Here is a 27296-nt window from a genome sequence, read left to right as displayed (position 1 = left end):
TAAAATGGTAAGATAAAAAAGCAGTTCTTTATTAGAAGCTTCCAGGTGTGTCCAGTTATGGGCTATGGGCACACCCAGGATCACATTTCTACAGTTTTTGTAAGTTTAACAAATTATCCTATCTAACAAACATTGTTCAATTAAGCAGTTGCTTAGGAAGTTTTTCTCCCAGGTACTGCACCAGTGGAGTTGGTCCAGGGCTTCTTTGCCCCACTTCTTTTATGTCTTCTAAGATTCTGATTGGAAAACAAAATGTTTTTTCTGTAGGCCCTCTACTTGAAAATACGACTAAACAGTATTTCAGAAGTGTGTTAGAAGGTTAGCTTATTCCTCTAAAATCTAAGAGAAAGGGTAGGAAAAATACCAGGAACTGTAAAACCACATATTAATGGTCTACAAAGCTACAAATATATGAAAAATACATAAAAAGCAAAAATTTTTAGGCATTACTTTGATGTATAACACTTTGCTACTGCAGTTATTTCATTGTGTACTTGCCAAATGTAAACAGGTACCTTTACATTTTAAATTCAAACCAATAATGGTACTTTGCACACAGTTCAACAGTGTTGCAGGGAAGACCTGCAAGTCACTAACATCCATTAACTCATCCACTAAAGTCTCTCAAATATCAAAAGCCAAATATCAACTGCTGAGTTACATTCCCTGTGCCTTCACTGCTTGCAGCTTCCTTCCTCACACAAGTTTATTCAAAGGCAGTGTTAACATGTCCAGCAGGCAAAGCTGTCTTATGTCCTTGCATGACAAGCAGAAACTCAAGTGTCCAGTGGCAGTAGAAAGGTGGAAGGTTATCTACAGAACTAGGTATAGGGATGGACCTTAGATCTTGCGGAATTTTCATGTTCTGAGAACAGACATTTTTGAAGTTTCCAAACCTTTAATGCTTGCTTTGCAGTACTGCAGTTTGATTTACCCTAAACAGATTTATTTGCTCACTTACCCTGCCACCTGCAATCTGCTTCGCTCACTTCAGTCTTAAAGGAAAAACCAGAATCCTCCTTTTTCTCATGAACAGCAGATGTTCTGCACTCAGTGCTCTCCACAGCTTCCATCTTCACATGACATTTCATGCCCCATTGGTCATTTTGTTTATCACAGCTCTTTCTGTCTTGTTCAGCTGTGCAATTTGATAGACCTTCTAATAAAAAGTAGAATAATTTATGTTCAGTACCATTGTTTTTTTTAATGCAAATGATAAAACTCAACTAGATAAAACCAAACCCTGAAAAACGAATACAAAAATTTACTTCAGTCTTCACTTTACTTCAATCTTTACTTCAATCTAAAACTTATCACTAAACTCATGAATAATGTAATTCCAGATGCCAACACACATGGACAGACACAGAGATGTGACTGCCCTAAAGTGCTGTTAAGTCTTTGACAGCCTCTACTTTAGAAATAAACTTTTATATATTACAACAAATTTACCTCTCTTTTCATGGTACAAGATTGTGAGTACTGAAGTACTCACACAAAATCTAGTGGAATTACTCAGACACATTTTTTTTTCCTAACAGCAAATTCATACCTGAGACTCTGGAATTATCTACGGAGTAACCAACACGTACATCTGAAATTACCTTCCTATTTTAGGAAGCCAAGAGTATCCTTATTATTAACTTAATCTTTTCTATTGATTTCTCTGGGCTACAGGGTAGTACCAGACTGTGGCAACACAGGAAGATACATTTTCTGTGGTCTAGTCCTTGGGTCATTTGTAATTAGCACATTCAAGCAAGCAAGAGGGCTGCTGCTTGAAACAATACACCGAATACAGAAGCATGTGGAGGGGTTTTGGTCACTGCTTCTCAGGACTGCACAGTAAAAAGAAACTACACTTGGAGAGGAAAAAAGAGAAGCAGGGCAGTATAAGCTACACAAACCCCTCTGCTGTCAGAGGTTTGAGAAGAGGCCCTCTCCAGCACACTTAGCTAGACCTGCCTGACACTTTGGATCATACTGTAAAAAAAAATACAGGTCAAACTCAATTCAACTGTTGGAAAAAAGACATTTATGCTGTTACCATGTTTCATGCCAGCATTGGACTTTGTTGCGCCAGGGAAATGCATCCCTCCAAAAGCAGAGTATCCATATGAAGGAAAACTGAACCCTAGAGAATGGAGAAAGATTAAGAATCAATAGAATTACATCCTAAAAATGATTACATCCATCAAAAAGAACAATGAACCTAAAGAACTGAATTTTTGTTTTCTTTGTACCTTCTGCTTTATTCCATTCAATTAATTTTCCAGGCTAAAGATGAGCTTTCCCCTACCCCTTCAAAAATCCAAAGAAATTCTAGGTGGTTGGCTAGTGACACTGTCTACCCCAACATCCACAACACCACACAAATGTAGTATCGCTATGTCTTTCCTCTGAAACGCAACTGAGACATCACAAGCTGCCTCTGTGCTTTTGAATCTTTGTGAGTACAACACATTTGTATTCTGGTGTTATGCTACACATGTGCTGCCAGCAACACATGTAGCAATTTGAAAAATGCTGCTCTATTCCCTGCTCTAAAAAAAGGGTTGTTCAGATGACATTTGCTGACCTATAGGTTTTTAATGCTCGGCTGCAAGAACTAAAGCAATGCTCTCACGATCCTGCATATCAGATATATTCTGACTTCAACAGATAGAGCACAGTAGAAAATTTACTAAAGAGCATCTCCAATTTTTTAACGGTTCTTTGCACTGAGCTAATGTGCTGAATTCCAATTGAGGTCCAAGAAACAGTTCAAAACCTGTTTAGACACCCACAATGATAGTGAACTGAGCTGTCTCATGAATTTCAGCACCTCCAAGGCTCTAGGACACAACAAAGCTCCCAAAGTGGGAAGGCAAACAGGATGATGAAGTGTTTAGAATAAGGAGATGCTTGACTGAATTGAGTAACAGTGAAGACAATAAAGGCAACAGAGTCAAATCTAATATGCCTAGGAGACAAAATCCTCTTTACATCTTAAAAATCAGCATAAACATCTGTCCTGCTCTCAAAGTAGAGCCCTTTTCCCTCTGTGCCCAAAAGTGCTGCCTTACCAGAGCCAGCACCACCACCTGCCCCTCCATACATGCCACCACCTCCAGTGCCACTGCCCCCACCATAGCCATCGGAGAAGTTGGGCATGAGCTTCTGCCGTTTCCTTTGCACTTCTTCTTTATCTGGGATGGAAGGAACAGAGAGAACAGGGAGTCAGTCCTGCTGGTGGCAGGCACAGCACACACAGGGTGTGCATACAGAAAGCATCACTACAGTTACTAGGACTAAGGACAATGCAGAGTGTGGTAGAAGAGTCAACATTCCTCAAGCTCCAAACAGCACAAAATCTTTGTACATACTGGAGCAGAGAGAATTCTTCTGAGAACAAGCCAGTGCCAAGTCCAAGGCAGACCAGCTTGGGCCTGGCTTGGTCTCTTCAGCCACGTCACTGCCTTGTGCTCAGACTCGGGGGACACATATGGGGATGTCTTGAGGGGCTCAGAGCTTCCTTCAAAAGTGTCTCATGTACTGAGAGCCCTGAAGATCAGTGGCCCCAAAATTCTTCAGTGTCTAAGCCAAGTCATAAATCAGCAAGTGCTCCAAACACCAAATTTGTTGAAGAAAATTTGCCTTTGGGGAATATAAGCACAGGCTCTTCTTCCAAGCAAATCTGCTTCAGAAATGGAGCCTTATCAGAGGATCACAAGGCACTTTTGAGTTTCAACAGTGCAGAGTACCTGCAGTGCCTTTTCAACTTTTGTTTAAGGGATGGCAAGAAATGGTGAAAACTCTGCTTGCTTGAAATGATTTACTTAAAATACCGTAACAGCCACTAGAACAAAGACAACTTATTTTCAGGCAGGGACATATTACTGTCAAACCATGCTGAGTAGCAGGAGAAAAGAAAAGCCTAAACTTATTTTATAGTGTAAGTACAAAATAAGACTTAGTACCTCTGGAAAACAAACCACAAAGTTTAAAAGGACTATCCCAGTGACTGGGGAAAGTGAAAATGTCATGACAAGAGCTACAGAAATAGGGATACAAACACTACATGGGTTAACATCCAGTAGAAATGTTGAGAAAAGAACAAAATATCATTTGCTCATTAAACCATCTAGTAGTTTTCAACAGCCATATGACAAAAAGAAATTTCATGCACAGTTATGGCATGAAATGCATGACATCAGTCAGTGCATCAGATGAGACAGCTGAACACATGAGCCAGTACACTGACAAAGCCACGTGCATTGTTTCCAGGTACACATGATGTGTAAGTATGTATGCATGCACACATCAGGCATACTCACACTGATGGGAAGAGAAAACCCTAGAGAGCAATCTAGTCAGAGAAACACAAAAAAATCCACATACATGGGTCTAAGTTTGTGGGAACATTTGCAACAAGGGTTATATAAATGGTTCCTAAATGGTAATTTCTTGATGAGGTTGTATAGGGGATCTGAAAATGCACACAATGTTGAATTAATTTTACTCAATTAAGAGGCACATAAAAGAGGTTTGCTTCAAGTCTGGCAATTTTGCTCTGCAGCTGAACACTTCACTTCCCTTAACACTTGTGCAAGAGGTTCCTGAAATCATTGCCAAGAAGAAATCCTCTGGCAACTCTGGAAGCTTTTGTGAATTCATGCTTTGTGCTACTTTGTTGTGCAAGTTGTGAAGTAGACTCACTTGGACCACCACCATGCCCTCCTCAGCTGTCCTGAGTCTCTCACCACTAATGCACATTTATTTTAGATACTCTGACATGGAATTTATTTCAACACAGCTCTACTTTAGGCACAGAAAACATTCAAGGCTAGAATTCAGTAGTATAACCTGCAGGCAGGTGAACTCCTAAGCAGAAAGATAATCTTAATACAATGAAACACCAATTATGACTTGGGCCTCAAGGCATTTCCATATCATCAACATTATTGGTATTTAAAAGCTTGACTGCCAATGTCATTCCCATCAAACATTTGAAATGTAGACTTCAAAGGGCACAGATCTACTGATTAAACTTCTTTTCACTACTAATTTAGGAAGCAGATCCAATACCAATTCTTCTACTTCTTCTAAGCAACTAAAATTTTAAACAAGAGATTGAAACAGCATTTTCCCTGCTTGCACAAGAAATGTCTTGGGCTTACTAAACTAGTACAGGCAACTGGACAATACAGAAACATCAGTGACATTGGCATGATGGTTAGTAAAGGGTGAGAACTGCAAAATATGTGCCTTTTCCACCAGACACCAAACAGGTTGTGGTTTCAGGTTTCATCTGAGAGTACTGACAGTAAAATCTCTTCAGGTATTATTTGGTGGAAACTCAGAGGAAGAGTGCCATCTACTGTATGGACAGGCATGAGTGCATATAGGGAATCTGCAAGGAACAAGCCTCACTTGGAAAATATGCACGGATTTACTGCCTACCAGTCCTACACCACCACCAACAAAACACATTATAAACCTACCACACTGCATATTGACTCTGTCCAAAACAAGGAGGCAAATACATTTTCTAAAAATAACAGCTAAAACCAAAAATTCCTCACCCAACCAGTTCTATCTTATTAAAAGCATTCCTAGGGACCCTACAGTTTCCATTCCCAATCTGTAGAACGGGTTTAATGAGTTACCTTTGATTTCTGGATAGTAGAGAAAAGGCTTTGGTTCGCTTGTTTCTAGATCGGATTTCCTACGCAGTTGTACAAATACAGATGCTGGCTTTGTGATATTGACATCTCGGTATTTGGGTGTTTTGAACACAATAGCAAACTGTGAAGGAAACAAAGACAAGCATATCTGTCACACAGCATGGCTTTTGACAACTTGGCTTTTGCATTTGCACTATTTTGAAGGCGTTGGTTTAGGGCTCAGGAGGCAAAAGCTCAGAGCAAAGGGCTGTTACAACAATAAACTTCCATTTTAGCTTTCGGTTTCACTTCTGCGATTGACTCCTAAAGCCTTTTGGGAAAGACAGAACTGCCATGCTAAGTGCTAACACATCCCATATGTCAGTACTGCACTGTTTGTCCCCTCATCCTTTAGCATCTCTTCCGTGGCTTTCTCAGCGTGTTCACAGGAGCTCTCAGAGCTGTTTATATGTCCTATCCCATTTTACAGGGGTGCATGTTAAAGCAATGGGGCTTTCTCCTAATATCCTTGCACTGTAGTCTTAGTCATCTAACAGATGTCTTTTTGTTAGAAAGCAATGACTCAAAGAGGAGGTCAGTATGGGATACAGACGCTTTTACATAATTTACAAACTATAATATAATCCTAGCTTACAGAGGTAGGAGAATCATTAACAAAGGACAAATGCTCTGTTACTTACCTGTCTATGTACATCTGTAGGAGAGAAATCTCCAAAGCCTTCCCACATACCACCATTTTCATCCTCTTCATAGAAACGTATCTGAATATCATCTGAAAAGAATGAAAGTAACACTCTGGGATGTTTGTGCATTTGTTTAACCTTTGGCTATGGTTATTTCAGCTAAGTATCAACATGGTTACTTCTTGGATGAAAATACTACACAATACATTAATTATCTTTATCTGTTTTATGAAAACCACAGAAAAAACACATTTTTTACATCAAATTTACATCAGCCTAATCCTAATGACTTCATTCTAGTTGCTATTTACTGAGCTGTAAAAACAGAACTAGGTTCACATCATCTTCCTATTCTAGGGTTATAAAACATTCCAGAGGAGCCTTATTTGGAACAAACATGTAAGGAGGGGAGAACTTGAAGCATGAAATGTAGAAACCACCCTCTCTCCTCCAACAGTTTCAGTTCAAAAAACTGTAGCAAAACCTGAAGTGCCACAGTTCAAGTTCCGCTTGCTGCTGGCGGAGTGCCACGGTGGAGCTGCAGCTCAGAGACTGGGGAGGTGTGAGCCAGCAGGGATCCTTCGCCTTCCAACAGCACAGGCCAGAAACATGGCATTTGGCTTCTGCTCCTCTGAACAACTCTTCTTTCATCCTCTTTCTATTTATTTATTTATGTTTTTAGGAAAAGCATCTCACCAGTAAATTCCTTCCACAGCACTCCCATGAGAAAAAGCCAGAAAAAGCCTATTGTCTCTTAGGGCGACTGATGCAGGACAGGCTTCTGCAGCAGACAGACTGCTTCCCCTGCAGGTGCCCCACCTGCTAGTCTCAAGACTGTGAACCACCACTTCCAGTCCTGCTGTCCTGCATGCTCAAGTTTCTTCAGGCAGGAGGTTTCTGAAGGCAGTGAGGTCAGGGGAAACCCCAGTCTGGCTGAGGGGAAACCCCACCTCAGGGCTTCCACTGAGTCAGACATTTATTTATTTATTTTGTGCGTAAGAGTCGCGTTTTATCTCAGTCCTCCTGATGGCAGAGGGTAGATGCAGTATTAAAGGAAAATAGTTCTTTCAAAGTCCCTAAAAGCCCCCAAAGCTTTCCCTCTTCCCTAAATGGTAGAAGGGCATTTAGAAGAAAGAGAGATGGAAAACAACAGCTTGCACCAATGCAAAATGTCACAGTGGTTTTAACAACATGAGCAGGGACTGTTTCCAAGTAGATGAGAAGAAAGCACCCACTCTACCATGTAATCTACACCAGGGTGTCCCAAGTACTACTTCTAGCTGAAAAATACAAAGGATCTCCCTCACAAACCACATTTAACCACTATCTTCCAATAAAAACCAAAGTGTCCTAATCCACACTGCTGAATTCTCACAGTCTCACATGAGCAGAGACTGAAAATGAACCTGTCAGAAGTATCTGTTTACACTGAGTAACCTCTACCATAAGTGTATACACAAAAATGAAGTTATTAGTAGCAGTACTGAACACATTCAGCTCCCATCCATGAGAATACTCATACTTACACTTCACAATCAGAAACTTAATAATAAATCAGGACTTTTGGAATAATTCAGAGCAGGTGTGAGTTAATGGAGTTGAACATCACCCAGCACCCACCACCCCTCAAAATTCCAGAACACATGCAAGGGCAGAAACTTGAGAAGAACGGAGATGATCATCAAGAAAAACTGAATTTGCTTTGCAATAGACTTTTTTTATCTATTAAATCTCTGGACTGCTGCGTTGACTTCCAGAAAGGCTGAGTGCTTATAAATCCTGCTGCACTATTGGAGTGGGACAACACTAAAGAGAGCACAGGAGGCTTTAGTGTACTCCAGATGAACACCCTGGTGTGCCTCACAATATTCATGACTCTTACCTTTCTGAACCTTGTCACAGAGCAGGTAAATCTCTTCCCCTCCTGTCACACACCCTGCTGTTCTGTCCATTCTTACAATTTTTAGGTTGGAGGCATTGGGAGCTTCTATTGAAAGGGAAGATGAAAAAAACCTGCTTACTTTTGTAACAGATTTAGACTTCAAAAAACACAACCAAGCACAACCCACAGAATGCAATAGAAAGACAAGCTTCCAATACAACCTACCTGAATTTGTCTGTGTTTTTTTAAATATGAATAAATCAAGGGCTTTCCATATGAAAGACAATCTTGTATCTCCTAAGCTTTGACTGAACTGCGAACTACAAAATAAGGTCCCAGCCACTGCAGCACAATTACTGCACTAGCAAGGTAACCCAGCAGTGACCTGCATCCAGCACCCTGCAGTAGTACTCCTTTTCTGACAGCAGGGCCGTACAAGAGAATGCAACTTTTTCCTCCCTGCTTTCTGACAGAGTGACACTCCTGAGAGCTGCTTCTTGCTATCTACAGTGCTTTGCTTGACACTGTGGCTTACTCGAAAGCATGCCAGTTTTTGGCCAGTGTACTGGACAGTGATAAAAAAGCCCACCTCCACAGATCCTAGTAGAGGCATCTACAGACAACTATTGGTCCTCAAGACAAAAATATCATCTGATAAGTGAAAGCAGTTGTGACAGGCAAGTTATGCTACCACAGGTTATGTCTGTTCTGTGAAGACTTGAATGGTGCCAATGAAGTATCCAAAAAAACCCCCAAACAAAACCCAAGAAAGATCTGAAATTAGCAATCAAGAATTCACCTTGGGAGATCAGAAACTAGTAACTGACATCTGTGTGGCAACTTACAACAGCAGAAACATGCATACAAAATGACACCTTTGTTTGTCTCCTTAGTTTAGGACAAGATTTTTGACCTACATTGCCCAATTAACAGCAAGGCACAGACTATAGCAGAAAGTTGCATTTAGTACATTTTGATCTAGACTTTGTCCTTAAAAAGCAATAATATAGACATGACTGATGCACAAAGGAAAAAAAAGGTACTTTTCCTGAGTCATTACAGAATTACTATCAAGAACATGGGATGCCACAGCCTCAGGAAGAAAAATTCAGGCAGCAGAAAGGGTTCAAGTAAGATGAGTCACTATAATTTAACAGCATAGGGGAAAACATGAAGTGAAAAAATTCTCTAAGAAAAAGGACAAATAGAGGAATGCTCTAAAAATACTGCCAGATCTAAAGGAAATGGTTTCACTGCCTTTTAAAATATGGACAAGCAGATGGTCTGCAAAACTGAAAGGTGTCAAATTCTCAACAAAGATAGAAGCAAAGTAATTTTTTTCCTCACATCTCGTGTAATAACGCTTTGTCACAGAAAGCAACTGAAAACTCTGCAAAATTCAAGCCCTTCTTATAGATATAAAAAGAACTTACAAAATCCTCATAATAAAAGTGGCAGGATTAAACATGCTAACAGCAAAATAAAATCTTCCTCTATAGCTTGCATCACCGTCTATTAAAACCAGCGTGACACTGTATGTACATCGACAGACGTGGGGCTAATTATCCATGGGCTACTTACTTGTCTTTCATCAAATACCAGGCAGGCAGGGCTGGATGAGTCTATGTACAGCAATATCTACCTGTCATTTCTGTGTGTACAAGAGCCTGCCCCTGATTAAAGAAGTGATTAAAGCCAAATATACTTACTGCTGTCATATATTGCATCGGATATGACGGGATCCAGCTTGCGTGTGAAGCTGCCGTTGCTGTCGGGAAGGAAGGCCGTGAACATGAGCCGCACCACGCTGAGATCCATCTCCTTGGTCTGCTGGATGGCTGCCTGGCGGATGATTTCCCTCTCCCGTTCTGGAATTCACAGACAGAGGAATTAACACGAAGGGTAGGGCATCCTTAACAAAACAGAGAGAAGAAACAAACCTCCAAAGGCATGGACAGGGAGGAAATGTCTTCCTTTACGTTTAGCATCCATTGGGTTTTCCCTTTCTAAGCAGAGTGGAGCAGCTATTCAAATTGTACTGTGTTCATCTGGCAGTTTGTGCTTCAGATCTTACTTAAGTTATATAATTAAAAGACAGAAAATTACTACTTTCTGCTCTCAGTTTATGAAGGTTGTGAAAAGGGAGGAGGCCACCCCTCAGGACACCTGAATTCCTGGTGTTAAGAGTGATGGAAAGACAGCTGGCCCCTCTATGCAGTGCCTGAAAGCAAAGCAGACCACAGGTTTCACAGCAATATGAGTGAAATGCAGCTGAATGAAACAGTGCTCTCAAAAGGAGATCCCTAAGTTCATTAAGGATATCATGTCTTGCTACAATAATGCAAAATGACTCTATTTAAGAGAGAATATTATTCAACAGAATAGCAATGGAATACAGGTGCAGAGGTTGGTACAGGCAGCTGTGGAAGGAAGTTTCTCCATTCTCATGCATGCATTGACAGCAGACTCCTTTCAGATTCCCTAAAACACAGCCACAATGCACCACCTCTTAAAAGCACATAGACATTGGCTGTTGTCCTACACAAGGTCTTTTTCCAGCTAGGAATCTGTGTTTTCAGAAGCTCAGCCTGTTTTTAATAAAACACCAATTAAAACCAGGCCATCATTGTCACATACCAGTTAGCTGCCTGTCTTCACAGCCTTCTGCCTGAAGATAGCTGAGTTCTGGATGCACCAGGAGTCCTGGGTTGTATCCCTTCTTGCAAGCATCTATCATGCGTGTTTCCAGAGTTTCAAACACCTTCTTCTTCGTGACATGAAGTATTCCAAGATTTGCAAACCTGCCAAATTTTGATTGGGGAATGCTTTAGGCCAGACTTATAGGCAGCCTTTCTCTTACCAGAGGCAGCTACACAACCCAAGTCTACAGAAGGACTCTACAGGTTTACTTAGACCCTATTAGTGTTTGAGGGAGAATTTTCCATCCAGAAAAATTCAGTCAAGATGACAAAACATGTAAAATGTGCACCATTCTATGACAGTGAACATGTGGGTGCACTTTCCTATAGCATAAATAGTAATCTCTCAGGTTTCAGACTTCCATTGGGAAAGCAACTTACAAAATGTTGGAAAATCTGGTAGTCACACTTTGTTCGCTGTGTCTTGGCAATGACATTAATATGTCATTCTGTGTGTCTGTTAAGCAGAGCAACTGGTCAGAGTATGCTCCATCTGTTGAAAATGGTTTGGAGAGCAAGCTAAGAAGCTGAAAACAGTGCGGTATTTTACAAATAAAATGTTTTAAGGAAGGCTCTGGTCATTCTGCAAGATAGTTTGGGTGTCTATTTGAATAAAAATATCCAAAATACAAGGTGTGCTTTTGTAAAAATCTGCTGGCATATTGAAAAATCAATTAGATTTTGAAGTATGAAAACAAGACAGTAACTCAATTTTCATGCGGGTCAAGTGAGGACAGGAAAGCTGGTTCTAAACATCTGATGAAAAACAAGACAGGTTAGAAAATGAGCCAAACTTTTCAAGATGAAAAGGAGCATTTGAAATAAAGCTATTTAAATTGTTGTGCACGGTAAAGTCAGTGCACTGGGCTTGGACATCAAAAGTTACAGTTTAAAAGAATCTCTCTCTCCCAACCTTCTCAGCTTTTTAAACTTCATCATCTTCACCAACAAAGACATTCTTGAGATCACAGAATTAAAACTCACAGCCAGCATGAAACCTGATCTAAGCCTCAAAACATGGTTGGGAGCTTCAGCTCCATTTACTGATATAAACAATTATTCTTTCAAATTAAACAAGAACAGGCCAACTACAATTTCACTATAATCTTTCTGCTTTAAACTTTACAATTTTGACTTATGCAGTATTTTCATGTTTATACCCATCTTGCATTAATTTCAAATTCACTAATCCTATTTTCTTAATGCTTTCCATCACATTTCTATTGACAGGTTTCAATAGAAGTAAAATATTGATCAAAGAGGTGACAAAATGATAACACTAATTTTAGTCCCTTCTCTGATCAAAATTCCTTGTATTTTAAAGAATGGACTTACAACACAAATTTAGACTGCACACCAAGAGACTAAAACTATACAAATTCTAAGTAAAAAAATAGTCACCTAAATGAATTTAGCTTGCTTAGCGAAAATTCTACAAAGGAGAACAAAAACCCCATTAAATTTTCTTTTTATGATATTAAAAAACCAGAGATCAGAGCGTGGAGACGAGTGCTCCCCAGAGCTGCCTCTTAGGAGTATTTCTGTATTGCTTTGTAGAGTCTTGATGCTCCCCCCAGAGCTGAGGTTTGCAGAGGAGCTCCCAGACTTACCCCACCACCATGTCCTTGGGTCCTGCGAGAACCGTGCACACTCCGTCTTCACAGAATTTACCCACCAGGCTGTGAGCATGCAAGTGGACGTATTTCCCGTTAGTTACTAACTGGACAATTACTTTTGCAGGTCCAACATAATTGCAGATCTGTAAATAAATATGAAGAAAGTGGGATGGTTTGCTTACTGTTTTTTTAAAATGAAACAAGTGATGATTCCAGGTGAGCATTTTCTGTCAGTTAAGTACAATCAAGTTTACATAGGAGAAATGTGTATGCATTTCTTCATGGAATACAAATGGCAAACTAACTGTACCAGATCATCACTTTCCTTTGCAATTGAACTTGATATGCAAATGGCAGAAGTACTGACCAAAAAAGTAAAAGGAAAGACTCATCTGTTTCTTAAAACATGAATCTCACTTTTACATTCTGGCCATTTAGTCCACACTGCTCTCCTTAAGCTTCAATCAGTACATTGAATTCACAATATATATTGTTACCCATTCAGAAGCATATAGAAAATTAAACTAAAAACCCTGCACTGTTCTGCCCAATTCAGAAAGACTTTGAAAATTACTTTTAAACATTGTGATTGTTAGAAAACCTTTTGGCTGCATTACAATATTGGACTCCTCAGGTAGATTTTAAATTCTATATTAACAGGCATTTTGTTAGCTCATGTACTTCATCAACACGTATTACTCAGTCCAGTAAATATCTCCCTTAAGTGTACACAAGGATATGCAATGAATTCCCACCTAGGATTTTGCTGGACTAGAACTATGATAAACTGTGTGCTTTCTTTCATATACCCAACTCTGAAAGCCTACAAAGCTTTTTTTTTCCCCTTGCAACAGTTTCTAATCACCATACATTTTAAACAGCTTTTAATAAAAAACAATGCCTCAAAAACACATCTAAAATTACTAATAACATACCATACTGGTAAGTTATTTGCTTTACATATATTATTTAGAACTTTATTTTCTTTCCTCACTCCAAGGCAGTAATACTCCAAGGCTGTTGTGGGTTATGCACCACTTTCAAATTATGCTGAACATAAAATTACCCTACTTTTTAAAAAGCAAACATTACCTTCCCTTCCAATTCACTTAATTAACCCTTTTATCAATGTTGGGCTTTTCCCCCTCCTCCTCTAATTTTTCTTCTAATTTGCCTTGGGCCAAGTTCTTTGTATTACAGCAGCATAGAGATCTAATCAACCAAGGCATTAAAGGATCACGATAAACATTAAAGTGATGAATCAGTGATGAACTGAATATTTAAGGTTATATTGTTGATAAAATGCTGATAGCGAGGGATTGCCTCGATTTCACCACATTACTGAGTCCTGCTAGCTTCCTTCACTCCAGTTAACCCCTCTCTTGAACCCATTCCATCACAGCTGAAACACTTTGCATATGTACAGTGCGTGCCCTCCCTGCCTTCCTAATCACTGCTGAAAGCAGAAAAAAAAAAAATCCCAACTATGAAAAAGTAGTTCCAGGAGGAGCAGGTGTGCAAAAGCCCTCTCATTACCCACTCCTGCTAGTTAACTGTATAATGCTGCCATAATGTGCATTTTACAAGTGGCAGTTTCTAAAATACAAGACAGAGGGCTGATGCTTCCCTCCTGTTTCCACATTGAAATCTGAACTGAAACAGTACAGAGATGCAGGATAATCACTGCTGGACTATTTCTGTCATTTACCAGCAGGGAGAAAATATTTATGTACCTTTCACAAAGTCATCTGAAAATAAAAACCACGGCATTCAGTATTACAGTATGTCACCACCACTGCTACACTTAACTTTTCAAAAAGGTAGCTTTAAAATAATTCTTTTCATTTTACTCCTCAGTCAATAAGCCTTTCCCTACTACAAAGCTCCCAGCACATCTGCAGTGCTATATTCACTATGAATAACATCGACGCTCTGGTGTCACATCAGAAAAGTTCACGACAATCCTCCATCAGCTGTAGAAACCACAGTGAAACTGGAGGCAGGACTGCTGCACACAAGGACTTTCCAGCCCCTGAAAGCTCAGCACAGAACTGCAGTGGTAACCAGATTGCAATCTGCCCTGTTACTCAGCTCAGCATGATCTTTGCAGTCTCTCCCTCCCAGGGGAAAAACAAAAGGGCTCCTAAAACGTAATACCTTATGTAGGTCATAAGGCAAGAAAGGACTATTTTTGTCATCCAGTCTGATGCTGCAAAGGGAACATAATGTCTCTGAACATCTCCTAACTTTATTTCTTATAGACAGACTTTCCTACTTGATTTTGAGTCATTTGGGGTAAACTTGGTGCCCAGGAAAATAGTCCGAGTGATTAAATATCCTTATGTACCATAAATTAAGTCTGAAATAACTTTTCAATGTCCTTGAATCATGCCACAATTTCAGAATAATTTTAAATCAATTCTGGCACTAAGGTATAAAAGTAACTACCAGGTTTGCACTTATGAAACACTGTGAAAGGCCTGAAAAGGTAGAAGGTATGTTACAATGCTGAAGAGGGATTATGGTTTTGACACAAAAACAGACTCAGCATGAGGGGGAGATAGCATGTGGATGCTGTATGGCTCAAAATCAGAGCTGTGATCCAGAAAACAGCTATTGAACTTAAAATTAAAGGTGAGGGGAAAAAATAAAAGAAGGAGTTCCTGGGTAGAGTATAGCTGTAATACTTGATTACATCCTGTATCTGAAGCAGGATTCAATTGATCTGATAAAGTTAAAAGGCTGCAGGCTTACATTTATCTGCTCTTTCTGAGAGATTTGTCTGAAAGATTAAAAGGATCCTGTGAACTCGAAATTGAGTCAGTTTCAAAACAAGAGTAGAAAGTTTTTTCAGTTATTTCATGTCCTCCTGCAATCCAGATCCCAGCCAATTTTTATAGGTTCCAAGACTTTACAAAAACTTTATAAGAACATTTTCATACTTCAAAGATGTTTTTTTCCAGTTACTCTTACAAGCAAGAAACGAAACTAACTGGTCAACAACAGGAGCAAATGATGGAAAAAACCACATTAAACCTGCAACACCAGCATTACAAAAGCACCTATTTCTCCTTCCAATCCCTTTGTTGAACAACTGCAGCTCCAGCCCTGCCTGTCCTTCAGAGTGTCACTACTGCTGTCCTAGGCACGTAGCCTTGTACAAGAAGTGTTCCAAAGATGAGGCATCGCTCACTCTTTATGAACAGCTTGTTTTTACAGAGCAGTATCTCTCTTTTTTCAGTTACTAATTAAAGACAAAATATTCAGATGTGGTACAAATCATGTAGGCAGCTGAGTACTTATTTAAAAGGCTTAAGAAAAAGCCATGTAAAGTAATTCAAACCAATGGGGGCTGAAGATCTGATCCTCTGACTCTGAGGTCACTGTAATGGCAAAAATACAGAGCTTCTAAAGTGATTCAATGCCTCATATTCAGCTAAATCAGCCTTACCAGTAAAAAGCTCAAATCTCACTGAATTTGATTCAGTAGCTTTTTAAGAGGGGTAAAGATTTATACCAAAGAGTCTGCTTATTCTTGTCTCATGTTTTTTCCTTAATTCAGTTGTTGGGTGATTTTTTTGGACTGTAATCAGCAATCTATATCACTTTACATTTAATTCCTATTGGGGACAGGGGGAAAAGCAAATAAATATGCTCCTTTTGTCACCAAGGCTCATCAGCAAAGTAGTTTTCCATAAATTCTCCTCCTGAACTCGAAGTAAATGTGCTGAAATCCCAGATTTCAAGAAGAACTCTCATCTCCAGACTGAGGTATAATTTGGAATAGCCCCAGGACAGACTGGCTGGGCAGTTCTGTTGGAGTGCCTGGGTCCAGGGCTGCCTAACTGGTGTGCAGCTCCAGTTCACAAGCCAAAGTGCTCTGTGCCCAACCTCTAGTGCAGAGAGATGGTGCTCTTCAGCTCAGGCACACCTCTGAACTCCGGGCTGGAGCTCATTTACATCCAGCTCACAAAGAACACTGAACTACAGACTGCAGCCACCCACGTAGATTTGCCCCTGAGGAGATGAAAATTCAGGACATTTCCTTCACTTTGCTGTTTTCAGCAAGTTCTTGTCACACCTAAAAGTGGATCAAGCACTTCAGTGTAAATCATGGATCTGCCCACACTAACAGCAGCATGCAAGATCAGGGCACACATGATAAACGTGTAAGGCCAGTGGAAATTTTCTGCATGAGTTTTCTGACATTTTTTCAAATATATGAAACCCAAGCAAATTATAAATAAAAATACTTTAGATAGTTAAGTATGCTGGTGATAATATTAGACTTTGCTGGTTTATCCTTTCTTTTTATACTACTGATTGCTTTTTCCTCTGGATAAAATAGTAATGATTAATAAGCAGTTCATAAATAAGCTTTGGTTTCAACTGTTCTAGACAGTAGAATTTTCCAGTGCTGTGTTACTTACACTAAGTGTGTGAAAATGAAATTTAAATGAAGAATTTTAAGTTGCAATCATGAAACATAACTTCATTGTAACATCTTTATTATCTACAACTTCTCTGCTCTCCATGATAACATGCAAAGTTATATAGAATCCTCTGAATATACAAGATGCTTTCTACATATTAGGATTACTCTTAGCAAAGGCAGGGCTAAGCAAAGCAACGTAAGTCCACAAATCATTAAGATAAATTAATCCTATTTTTGATATTATGGGATCTAGATTTTGATATTATGGAATCTACTGTCATTTAGACTCCATTAGTCAGGACTGTTCCATTAAACAAGAGGTTTTACTCCAATTCCACCTTGCTGACCAGTGCAAATTTGTTTCAAGTGTAAAGGCTGGCATTGCAGAACTGCTACATTAACTCCTGACCTACACCACCTACTAATATACTATACAGGGAGAGGTTAAACGTAATTAAATACCAAAACACCTTGCTTAGAGACATAGCAAAGTCTTCAAAACTCCAGCCTTTATGTGAGAGATATGTCTTGATGTGTTCCAGCTTAGTTAGGAGTTAGTGACAGTGTAGGGAGAAAAAAAAAGGGTGAAATGGAACAGTCCACATTATGCAAGAGGTCACATCCCATAATTGTGCTTTCATTTTGGTCTCCAATCCATCATCATATGAAAACAGAACAGGGAGACTGCAATGGTTTTTTGCTCACAGAGGATGTCTATTTTCAGGACATCCATGGTAGGTACTAGTAAATTTTAAGAGAGTTGGCCAAACTCTCACAAAGCAGATCCCAATGTGAGCTGCACTGACCACACCATGGCCAAGGATTTAAAGATCCATCACAAAACCTCCTTTTTTTACAGTACAGCCAAAGCTCATGCTACTGTCCTTTCACTGCACTGTGATCAACTACTGTAGGTTTTATAGTGAAAACATTGGCATGAGAGTAAAAAAAAAAACACCAAAAAATAAAAATAAAATTTAAAAAAACCAAACCAAAACAAAAAACCCAAATGCAACAAAAAATTGCAATTTTCAATTGTGCTCTGCTCAGTTAAGACAAAGTGAGCACATTCTGACAAAACACAGAATAGACTTACAGGAAAAGGTGTGAAACACTTCTGTCTTTCCTGGCACCACTTGAATCAAGAACAGGCACTAACAAGCAATGGCCTTGAGGAATTTACTTGTGTTCCCTTGCCAGCCTCTCCCAGCAGGTGTTGCCATGTGGGGATTTGTACTGGGGAAAAAAACCCAGATGCACACAGTGGGATGGGAGGGAAGGGAAGGGATCTGTGTGCGTGTAAACTATAGATGAAATTAAAAAGTGATGATCAATGAAATTAGAAGGTTTGATGGAAAGCCAAAGAACATTCTGCTTTCTAGTTTACTCAAGGAGAAATTCCATTTCCCGTTTAACTCCTTGTCATGCTATTGTGTGACCTACCACACCTTTATAAAGTATCACTTGTATTATTATCATTGCAGATTGGATCAGAATCCAAAGATCTGGCTCAATTGAAGTAAATGATTTTATATCTGAACATTCCAGTGAAATGTCATTCAATGGTTCATCATTACTGTCAAAATAGGAAAGAAAAAAGCAAGTAGATCATTTGCCTGGGCTAGTAATTTTTCCTAAGAGTTTTGCAAGGCTATATGAATCTAAAAAAGCTAAATCAGCTTTCCCAGCTTCTTCTCAATTCACAAAACTACCAGCCTAGGCTACCTCAGCCAGTGCTGTTTATTTTCCATGATGTTATGCTTATACTGGTGCATTAGGAGATGCAACTGTTGCAAACTCCAGCCTTTCCCAAGAACTGCAGACAAACTATACACACACACTGAGGAGAACAACCAGGAGTGGCACACACCAAGGCAGAGGTTTATTGCTTACCACTCTTCCCTCCCCTTCTTTCCCCATAAAGGCATAAGAGAGCACCAGGATTAGAATATATTAAGAAATAACACCAGGATTAGAATACATTAACCCTGTTCCTCATCAGAATTTGCAGCGCATCAGTTCAAATATGTAATGTACTAAGACCAAGGCTTGCTTTTAAGTTAAAAATACTGAAAAGACACAGTGCAGCTTTTCCACACTTCCACAGAAAAAAAATTTGCTGCAAGAAACATAGGCAAATACAATCCTCCAGTCCCACAACAATTAATCACTTTTCTAATCTTCATACTAAGCCTCCATAGAACATTTCTTTGATTAACGTATTTTAATTTTTCTTTTCCAGAGGGAAAAAAACAAACCCACAAAAAAGTTCAGTGAACACCTGAACATAACACTGTTCCTATTAAAATCAGAGGTTCTACGTTACTTTAAAGGGATTAAGTTCCTAAGAAAAAGAGTACTCTAGAGCTATTGGATAAGGAGTAACATGAACAGGAAAAAAAGGAAAACTTGGTATATAGCATCCTAGAGTGAAATGGAATAACTAAACAGAGTCATGCTTTGCAATGGAAATGGAGCAACGGAGCAGCTCAAGCCTTGCTAAAACTGTACCTTAAAGAAGAGCTCCATTAGTCTGCACAATGGTAGTGAGGTAGTAGGTGCAGATAACTTACTGCTTAACTGCTGGCAGATAAAAACAGTGCCAAAACAAACCCACACATCTTAGGACAACTTTATTTTCAAAATCAAATGTGGACGTCGGGATTGAAATGTAGTCTGTCTTGAGCAACTTCATACAAATGTATGTTGCTATGCAATAAGGCCCTATACACATACATATGATGACACTGGCATTGACTTTGCAGCATTAATGCTTTATGTCCTTACCTTGACCTGAGGGTATGATTTTTTGTTCTTTTCACTAGAAGCACCAGGAAGTCCACCGTGCGAAGGCCCTTCACACACGTATCGGAAACGAAATCCCCTCTGTGGAACAAAGGAAAAGAAACTTGAAAGCTGTACAGAAACAGAGCCAAAAGAGAAACAGCACACACAGAGATGAACACACCTACAAACAAGGCTTGCCCAAATGGAAAAGTTACAATTGTTCATTCATGAAATGCTGGTTAACAAAGCATCGCTGAACTGCAGCCCTAGAGAACCTCTTCTATTTTCACTTTAACACTCAGCAGCAACCTCATATTTTTCTTTTGGTTGAGTGAAGATATTTTGAAACAGAGAACTATTTATACTCTTAAAATAGGATAAAAATTCTCATGTAGAGAATGCAAGAGCAGATACTCTCTCCCAAGACTGCTGCTAAGTAGACAAAATTGAAACAAATAATAAGGAAGTCCAAGTACCATAAATGAAAGTACAGGGATGAAACAGAAACACTTCCTCCTTCTGGGAAAAACATATGAAAGCTGTATCTCTGAGTGAAATCCAGAAACAGCACGAAAGCTTCAGGGGACTCTGGCTGTTTTTCATCTCAGCTACAGATGTCTATAAATAGATATGTGAATATACTTTAGAGAACTGCAGGATATCGAAAACCAGTCCAGAACACAGCTCTCCATCAGCTCCATTGTTGAACATCCCCTTTATTTTACATGGCAATCAATAAACCATGAAAGATGCAACTCTTAAGTGAAGGTGTCTGGTAACTAACTCTACTTAACAATATATTTAATGTGGTCCTCAATTTTGCTTTCAGATCTACTCTCCAGGCCTGATGGATCACCCTCACCACTCTGCTATAAGCCCCTGCCCAGCTTCCCACACGGGTACCCCACGAGAGGAGCCCCTTGCTGACAAGTCACACATGGGAACAAAGATTTCTCCTTATGGACTGTGCACTGCAGGCATGGCCTGATTTGGGATGAACTCAAAACAATGAGGAAGATGCAGCATATTCTTCCAAGAGTTCACAGTACACTGCTGCTCCACTCAGTGCTGTGATGAAGAGCCCTATTCCTGGAGGGATGCTCCAGCACAAAAATGTCTTTGGTGTGTGATTGAAACCAATGTTCTCCACTGCCTCCTGCCAGGAAGAATGGATTGCAATATGCTTCTGCAGAAGACCAAGAGGAGGATGGGACAGCTTTTAGCCACTGTATTCCCCTGTTTACTGAACAGCTCTGTAAGGGAGGATTTTGGTGAATTCACTGGGACAGACAGAAAAGGCACCTCCATACTATAACAGCTTCAGGAGGAATCCTTGCAATTGCTGGTGCCACCAGCCAAAGGGGAACTATACCCAGGCACACTTCAGGGCAATCTTTACCCAGCAATTATTTCCACATCAGTTGCATGAAAACTAACCAGTGCATTGAAATGATTTCTCTGCAGTTAGAGGAGCATAGGTCCTGTTTGCTACCTAACAGAAAAAAAGTTTCATTGGAGTACTTATCTTCATTTTTCTTTGATTATTCAAAACAGACAACCATTACAAAAATAATCTCAAAGGACAACTGCATTTCTTTACAACAACAAAACACAAGTCAGAAGTTCCTGTAACTTGGGAATTCAGTGTTTTTATTTTTAACTTCTTGTGTTTCAAAAACTATGAAACAAATCCTAAAAATCTTCTGTGTTTGATCTACTAGTTTATGTTTCCAGATACTGGGGTACTGAAACAGCCACTTCTAAGATGAAGAATCTATACTTAGCAAAGCATATTTTTAAAACCCTTAGGATTGGTTTTTTGAATTATGACACTTCCAGAAGGAGATAAAGAACACAGAACAAAACAGGAAATGCTTTAAATACAAAAGTAAGAGTTAAAACTCCTCATTTCAAGTGCCACATTTGTCCCGAGAGCTCAGACTTTTCTGTGCTCTCTTTTATTTAAGTCGTAAGTTTATTCAAAGCTGAATGTAGTAATATAGCTACCTTGGACATTTTCAAAATGTAGTCTTGTTCTTACCTGTTTTGGCTGTTCTATGATTTGAAGATACGGTCCATCTGCTAACATAAAAGAAAGAAAGAAAAGTATTAATAGATATTATATTTCTATTGCTATAATGAATATATAGGTTGTAGGGGTAAGATACTGTCCTTGAATTACTTGAGATAAAAATTTTGAAAACATCTAAGTCTCTTCAGAACTTAAATTTCAATAAATTATTTAATTGTGTGTCAGTCTGTTACTCCCAGCTAAAGATCAGTAGTATAAGAAGAGGAAGATTAAGTAAAAAAAGTTAATTTTACTCAGAGAGCCTAAATGGACAACTGATTACTCAGTTAAAACTTGCAATGGTGAATAAGAACAGGATCCTTTCCTTGCCACTGACAGCAGTCTGACTTCTTGAGCTAAGGTTAACTTCTGTATTTAAACCCCTTGGGCTCTAGAGACTACACTCACCAGCTTTTGGCCCTAGGGCTTCCTACAGAATAGGTGCTTTTGAAAGTCAGGAGACAGCCAATGGGAAGCTCTGAGGCATGGGAATACAGGAGGAATTCAAGCTGTCTCAACATGCCCCAAACAGTCAGAACTGCTTTAAAAAAAATCCTGGAATTGAGAAGACTAAACAATTTACATTCTTTTAATAATTTCAGATACACTTTTAAATATAGTGTTCTGCTGGGCCTCTAAAAACACTGAATACTGTAGTCAATTTGACTACAAATACAGACTCTCTTTTGATTGAGCATGGTGCCAATACATAGGATTATGTCCTACTAAAATTCTATTTATGTCTTTTAAAGAAGGCTTCATTAAACAACTTTCAGTCTCATACAGAGGTTAACTTCATACTATAAACCTCATGCAAAATTTGCCAGTTTATATAGCTTTTGAGTAGGCCCTAAATCCAATGAGAATTCAGTGCCACCAGAGTTAAGCACTCATCACCTGATCAAAGATCAACTCTGATCATTTAGATTATTTACATCAAGAAGGAAAGTTCTCTGCATGGATGGCTGTGAAACACCTCTTAAAATGCAAGCCACTGATGAGTCTCAAAACAACAGTTCCAAGAGCTATGATTACTTTCCTCTCTCTTGCTAAGCAGTCAAGATGATTCATATTTCAATGCTAAAATATCTGTTTTCAAAGCAGACCCCAAATGACAGCTTCACTGGGAATAACTAAGTAATATTTTTCCAGCCATATTCCTGCTGGATTTCTGTATTATCAGTTCTACTCTGTGAAAGGTATTAATGCCAAGGAGTCAAGCAGAGATCTTTACTGAACAAGCTTCTCTCAACATGAAAGTTTGAAAAAATACACAATAGATGAAATTAGTATTCTGCTACCGCAGTTAGCTGACTCAGCAACTGAACTAACTTCATGTCAAAGTTATATTGCAAATATTAGCAGTCACAACAAATGCACATTTAAAGATAAATTCGTTCTCAAGTCCATCAATTGTACTTTTCTTTGAAAAAGTAAACAGTGCTTCCTGAAGTCATGAAAAACAATTGCCTCAAGACCATATACACATAATCCTGCATTACAAAGCAGGAAAAACAGTTTGGACTTCAGGGACTTTAAAAGATGCAGAGTAATATTTAGCTTTGGCCTTGTGTTTCAATTTTTGTCTGTAACAGATAGAGTCAAGATGAGCTGAGTTAGGTTTAAGCAATGTATCAGCACTTAAATTTAAGACCTCTTTTCACAGACCTCTAACTCTCTTCATGCTTTAGGCACCGGTAAAGTTATATTTTAACAATCCAGAAGCCATGTATTTTCTGGGCATTGGCAGAAATAATGCACCTAAAATACAACAGTGCGTAGTTCAACTTTCAACCAAGCTCCAGGACATGATCTGCCAAGTAATTGTTCTTTGGCTCTTCTCCTCTTAGGAATTCATTTTCAAGACATACCTGTTGGGTTAGCACAAAATACTATTGCTTTCTCTCAAACATTAGCCAGAAAAGAAGTGTCTTTATCCAATGGCTAAATGGCTGCAGAAGTCCCCCAGGACACATCACACCCAAGTTACAGCTTTTCCTCAGAAAAAGGAAATTCAAACTCCTAAGAGAGGCATATACACTATCTTGGCACATCGGAAAACTAAAGAAAAATGCTTCATACCACTGAAATGGTTTTCCTTGTGAAAACTCAGGAAAATTGAAAACTTAGGACTGTGGTTATTCTGACCTCTTGGAAAAAATGGTTTTAAAAAGCATACAAATATGCTGATAAAAAAAAATCATGTTTTATATACCAGCACTAGAAAAGTGCAAAAAAGACGCAGTGTAAATGTACAAAGCCAAATTAGATGTCTGTTATCATTAAGCCACATTATACAAATAACATAGCAATATACTTAAAACAGTTTTGTGAGGTCTTATTTTAACCTTTGGGTTCCATGACTAAAGATTTTCCTTCTTTTTTTTTTAACAGTGGCTAAGTAATTCTCTGGTATAGCATCTGAACCAGACACAAATAACAGTACAGAGAAGGCATTCTAATGCAAAGTACCTCATAATATCTGAAATGCTACTTAAAAATAAACCAGCAATGTTCAAGAAAAGATCCATGCATAAATGGCATATTGTTTTGATTATAAAAAGGATTTTATTAGTGAAAGGTCTCATATAGCTGTTTTCACTGAACTCTGAATACTTTCCTGAGGCACATTACACAGCCTATCACTGGCTATGTGTGATTTCTTCTTTCTCTCATCCTTTCTCATGGGGAAAAGAAAAGACATTTAGTGTTTTGCACATAGCAGTTTCTAATATTTTGTTTCTATCAGTAGGCTTGTCTTTGTCTCAGCAGATAAAGAGCAGGAACCTGAAGATGAACACCTTGTAAGGGGAACTAAAAATGATGAGATTTGTGGTGATCCTTTGCTCCAGCCTGGAAGGTGCTTGCTTTAAGTTCTTGTTTAAGGAGCAACCCCCTTTTAAATGCTGAACAGCCACAAGAAGGAACATTACTTAATGCATAGCTTATGTTCTACTTGTGCCCTACAGAGAGGCTGAAGGACACGATCATGGAGCTGGCGCTAACACAGGCAGGGCTCTCACGGCTGCCAAGAGCCAGGTTTTGACAGGAGTGTCCCTGGTGCTTTGCCTGGCACTGCTGCAGCTGGGAGGCCAAGAACCACAACACGCAGTCCTCCAGCCTGGAGGGGTTTTGCCACATCCTGGCCAGGCTTCAGGGCTTCTTTTTCTGTCTTCTTGCCTCGCTTGCCACAGAGCGATTCGCATCCCACTCCACTCTGAGTCACAGTCCCACTTCCCCACGTCTTCTTCAACTGCCAAATTTCTTCATTTTCCTTCCTGCCTGAGTCAGAGGCCCTCCTGCCCCTTGACACTCCCACCACTTGCATTCTTTCTTCCTCTTGACAGGCCTCACCCAACACACACACTTCCAAAGGAGCACCCATCCTAGGCTCCCCCTTGATTCCTTCTTCCCACCATAGCAAACTCAAGGAAAAAGAGGTCTCTGAGGTTGGTTGGATATCTCTGCAAGCCTGGCAACTCTCTTAGACTAGTGGGATCCTGTGTCTAACAGCTTTCTGAGTACCTAAAACCATTCAATGTAACCTGCAACAACCTGTGAACAAGCATCATCCCTCACATCCTCTCTGCTGGTGGGCCACCAGAACAGGCATCTCAGCCTTGTAATTGCTCTTTTCTCTGTGGATGTGGATGGATATGCTCATAGCCTGTAGGTATGGATTGTTAAGTCCCACATAAACTCTCTTGTGCCCATCCTGGCAGTGGTACCTTGCTAAAAGCTCAGACTGGAGACCTAGTGCCTAATCCTTCCTGAAGGCCTGTTGTAGCATTTACATGAGGGATTCCCCTGTACAGGCATACTCTCTTGAATCCCAACTCTTCAGTGTTCAAAGCATGATGTTTAAAGCAAATGGCACATGAGACTTTGTTTAACCTCTCCCCTTGGTTCACTCTTCCAAACACGAGCACAGGAGTTCTAGAAAAACACTAGAAACTGTATGGAAGTCTGCCCAAGCTCCTGAGGACTAGGGCCACTACTGTGGAACAGGGAAAATGAACACTCATCTCATTTTTGGTGGTGGTCTAGTTTCCTTGAACCTCTAACATTATCTCTCTTTAAAAAAATATGACAGAAAAATATAAGTGCCTTCTTTTTCCCTCTAAAACCTCATTTTTCACAGCAAGTGTCACAGAGAGTTGGACAAAGGAGGTTAAAGAAACAGAAGAAAATTAATTTTAGCAGCCTCCAGGCAATACTGCTCAGCTCCTAATGACTCTGCTTCAACTTCAAAGTTTTAAAAACACACCACCTTAATGCCAAGAGCTAGTTAGACCAGAGCCTCTCAAAGCCAGAACACCTACATAATTCCCAAACCCACCTCTAACTGGGGCATGTTACATGGCTGTAGATGGCCTTGGATCATCACGAGGGAGTACAGAACATCCAAAATTACAAACCCTTTACATCAGAGCTCTGCCCATTTCCTCTTCAATGCCCATTTCCTCTCCTTCCTATCCAAAGGTATCACTTTGTTTCTCCACTACATAGTGGATGTCCCACTGCTGTGCACCTGCTTTTACTCTATGTAAATACATGCTATGGTTAATGCTCCCTCCATCCCCAATGCCACTAAGGATCAGTACCTAACCCACCTAAACAAAGGCAGGATACTTCCCAGCAAGCCAAAGAAGAGGCTGGTTTCACGAGGTACTGCCTTTTCTGCTGGTAAAACTTGATCCACATAACTACTGCAACTTTAGAGCCAAAGTAACAAAAAAACCTAATTTTTATTCAAAACAGACATACGAGAGAGGAAAAGAAGCAAAGACACTCGAGCATTGACAATGATGTTGAGAAAATCAGTGCCCCACCATCTCAAAGGTTTCCTACTATTACTGTAAACATTAATGTGGCAGCAGAACATCTATCACCAGAAAGTCCCCAAATTCCCCAGCTGCTTGTTGATTCAGCCCTGCTGGCGCGACACAGCAATCCACGGTTACACATTAAACCTGTCTCCCATGAAATGGGTCTGACGTTGGCCTTTATGGATGCACAGACTGAAAGATATAGGCACCATAGCCAGAACATGAAGAACAATTCATGCCTTTGCTTCTTCCTGCCTTAATCATCCATCTGTCCTTGAGAAAAATCCTTTTATTTCACTCTCTCCATATCTCAGTTGGAAGTACTTCTGGAAAACCCCACATGACTTTTTAAACTGACTTTGCTGAGTAGAAAGAAATCATTAGTCCCTGCCTGAAAACCACTAAAGTAGAATATAAAAATTATTATATTATCTTTTAACTGAAGGGCCAGTCCACAGTAACAATGCAGCATATTTTCAAGAAGGGGAGGAAATAAACATTATTGGGATACTGTTCAAGAAACAAACAAACCAACTGTAGCATCATAAGGAGCAGCTGAAATGATCAACCCTTTCTGAATTTTTTTTCATTAACTTTTTGTTTGCGGTAACATGAAATCCACGATCTG

The 27296-nt window shown here is 39.5% G+C and overlaps 1 protein-coding gene across 1 annotated transcript in view; it reads right to left on the bottom strand.

The window, feature by feature from the left end:
• The window catches only part of NFKB1 (nuclear factor kappa B subunit 1), a 57012-nt gene that overhangs the window by 15376 nt on the left and 14340 nt on the right, over positions 1-27296 (bottom strand). The window contains 11 exon segments of the mRNA XM_054290107.1: positions 962-1156; positions 2048-2134; positions 3066-3188; positions 5649-5787; positions 6347-6438; positions 8232-8336; positions 9941-10099; positions 10869-11032; positions 12541-12689; positions 19769-19867; positions 21810-21850. Coding sequence (XP_054146082.1) covers positions 962-1156; positions 2048-2134; positions 3066-3188; positions 5649-5787; positions 6347-6438; positions 8232-8336; positions 9941-10099; positions 10869-11032; positions 12541-12689; positions 19769-19867; positions 21810-21850 — 1353 coding nt within the window.

The sequence above is a fragment of the Melozone crissalis genome, unplaced genomic scaffold (genome assembly GCF_028551555.1).
Source record: "Melozone crissalis strain CALT ecotype California unplaced genomic scaffold, PUWL_Pcris_2 ptg000006l_1, whole genome shotgun sequence".
In the NCBI taxonomy this organism is placed as follows: domain Eukaryota; kingdom Metazoa; phylum Chordata; class Aves; order Passeriformes; family Passerellidae; genus Melozone; species Melozone crissalis.
Note: the sequence above shows the minus strand (reverse complement) of the source record. Positions and strands in the feature narration are given on the sequence as shown.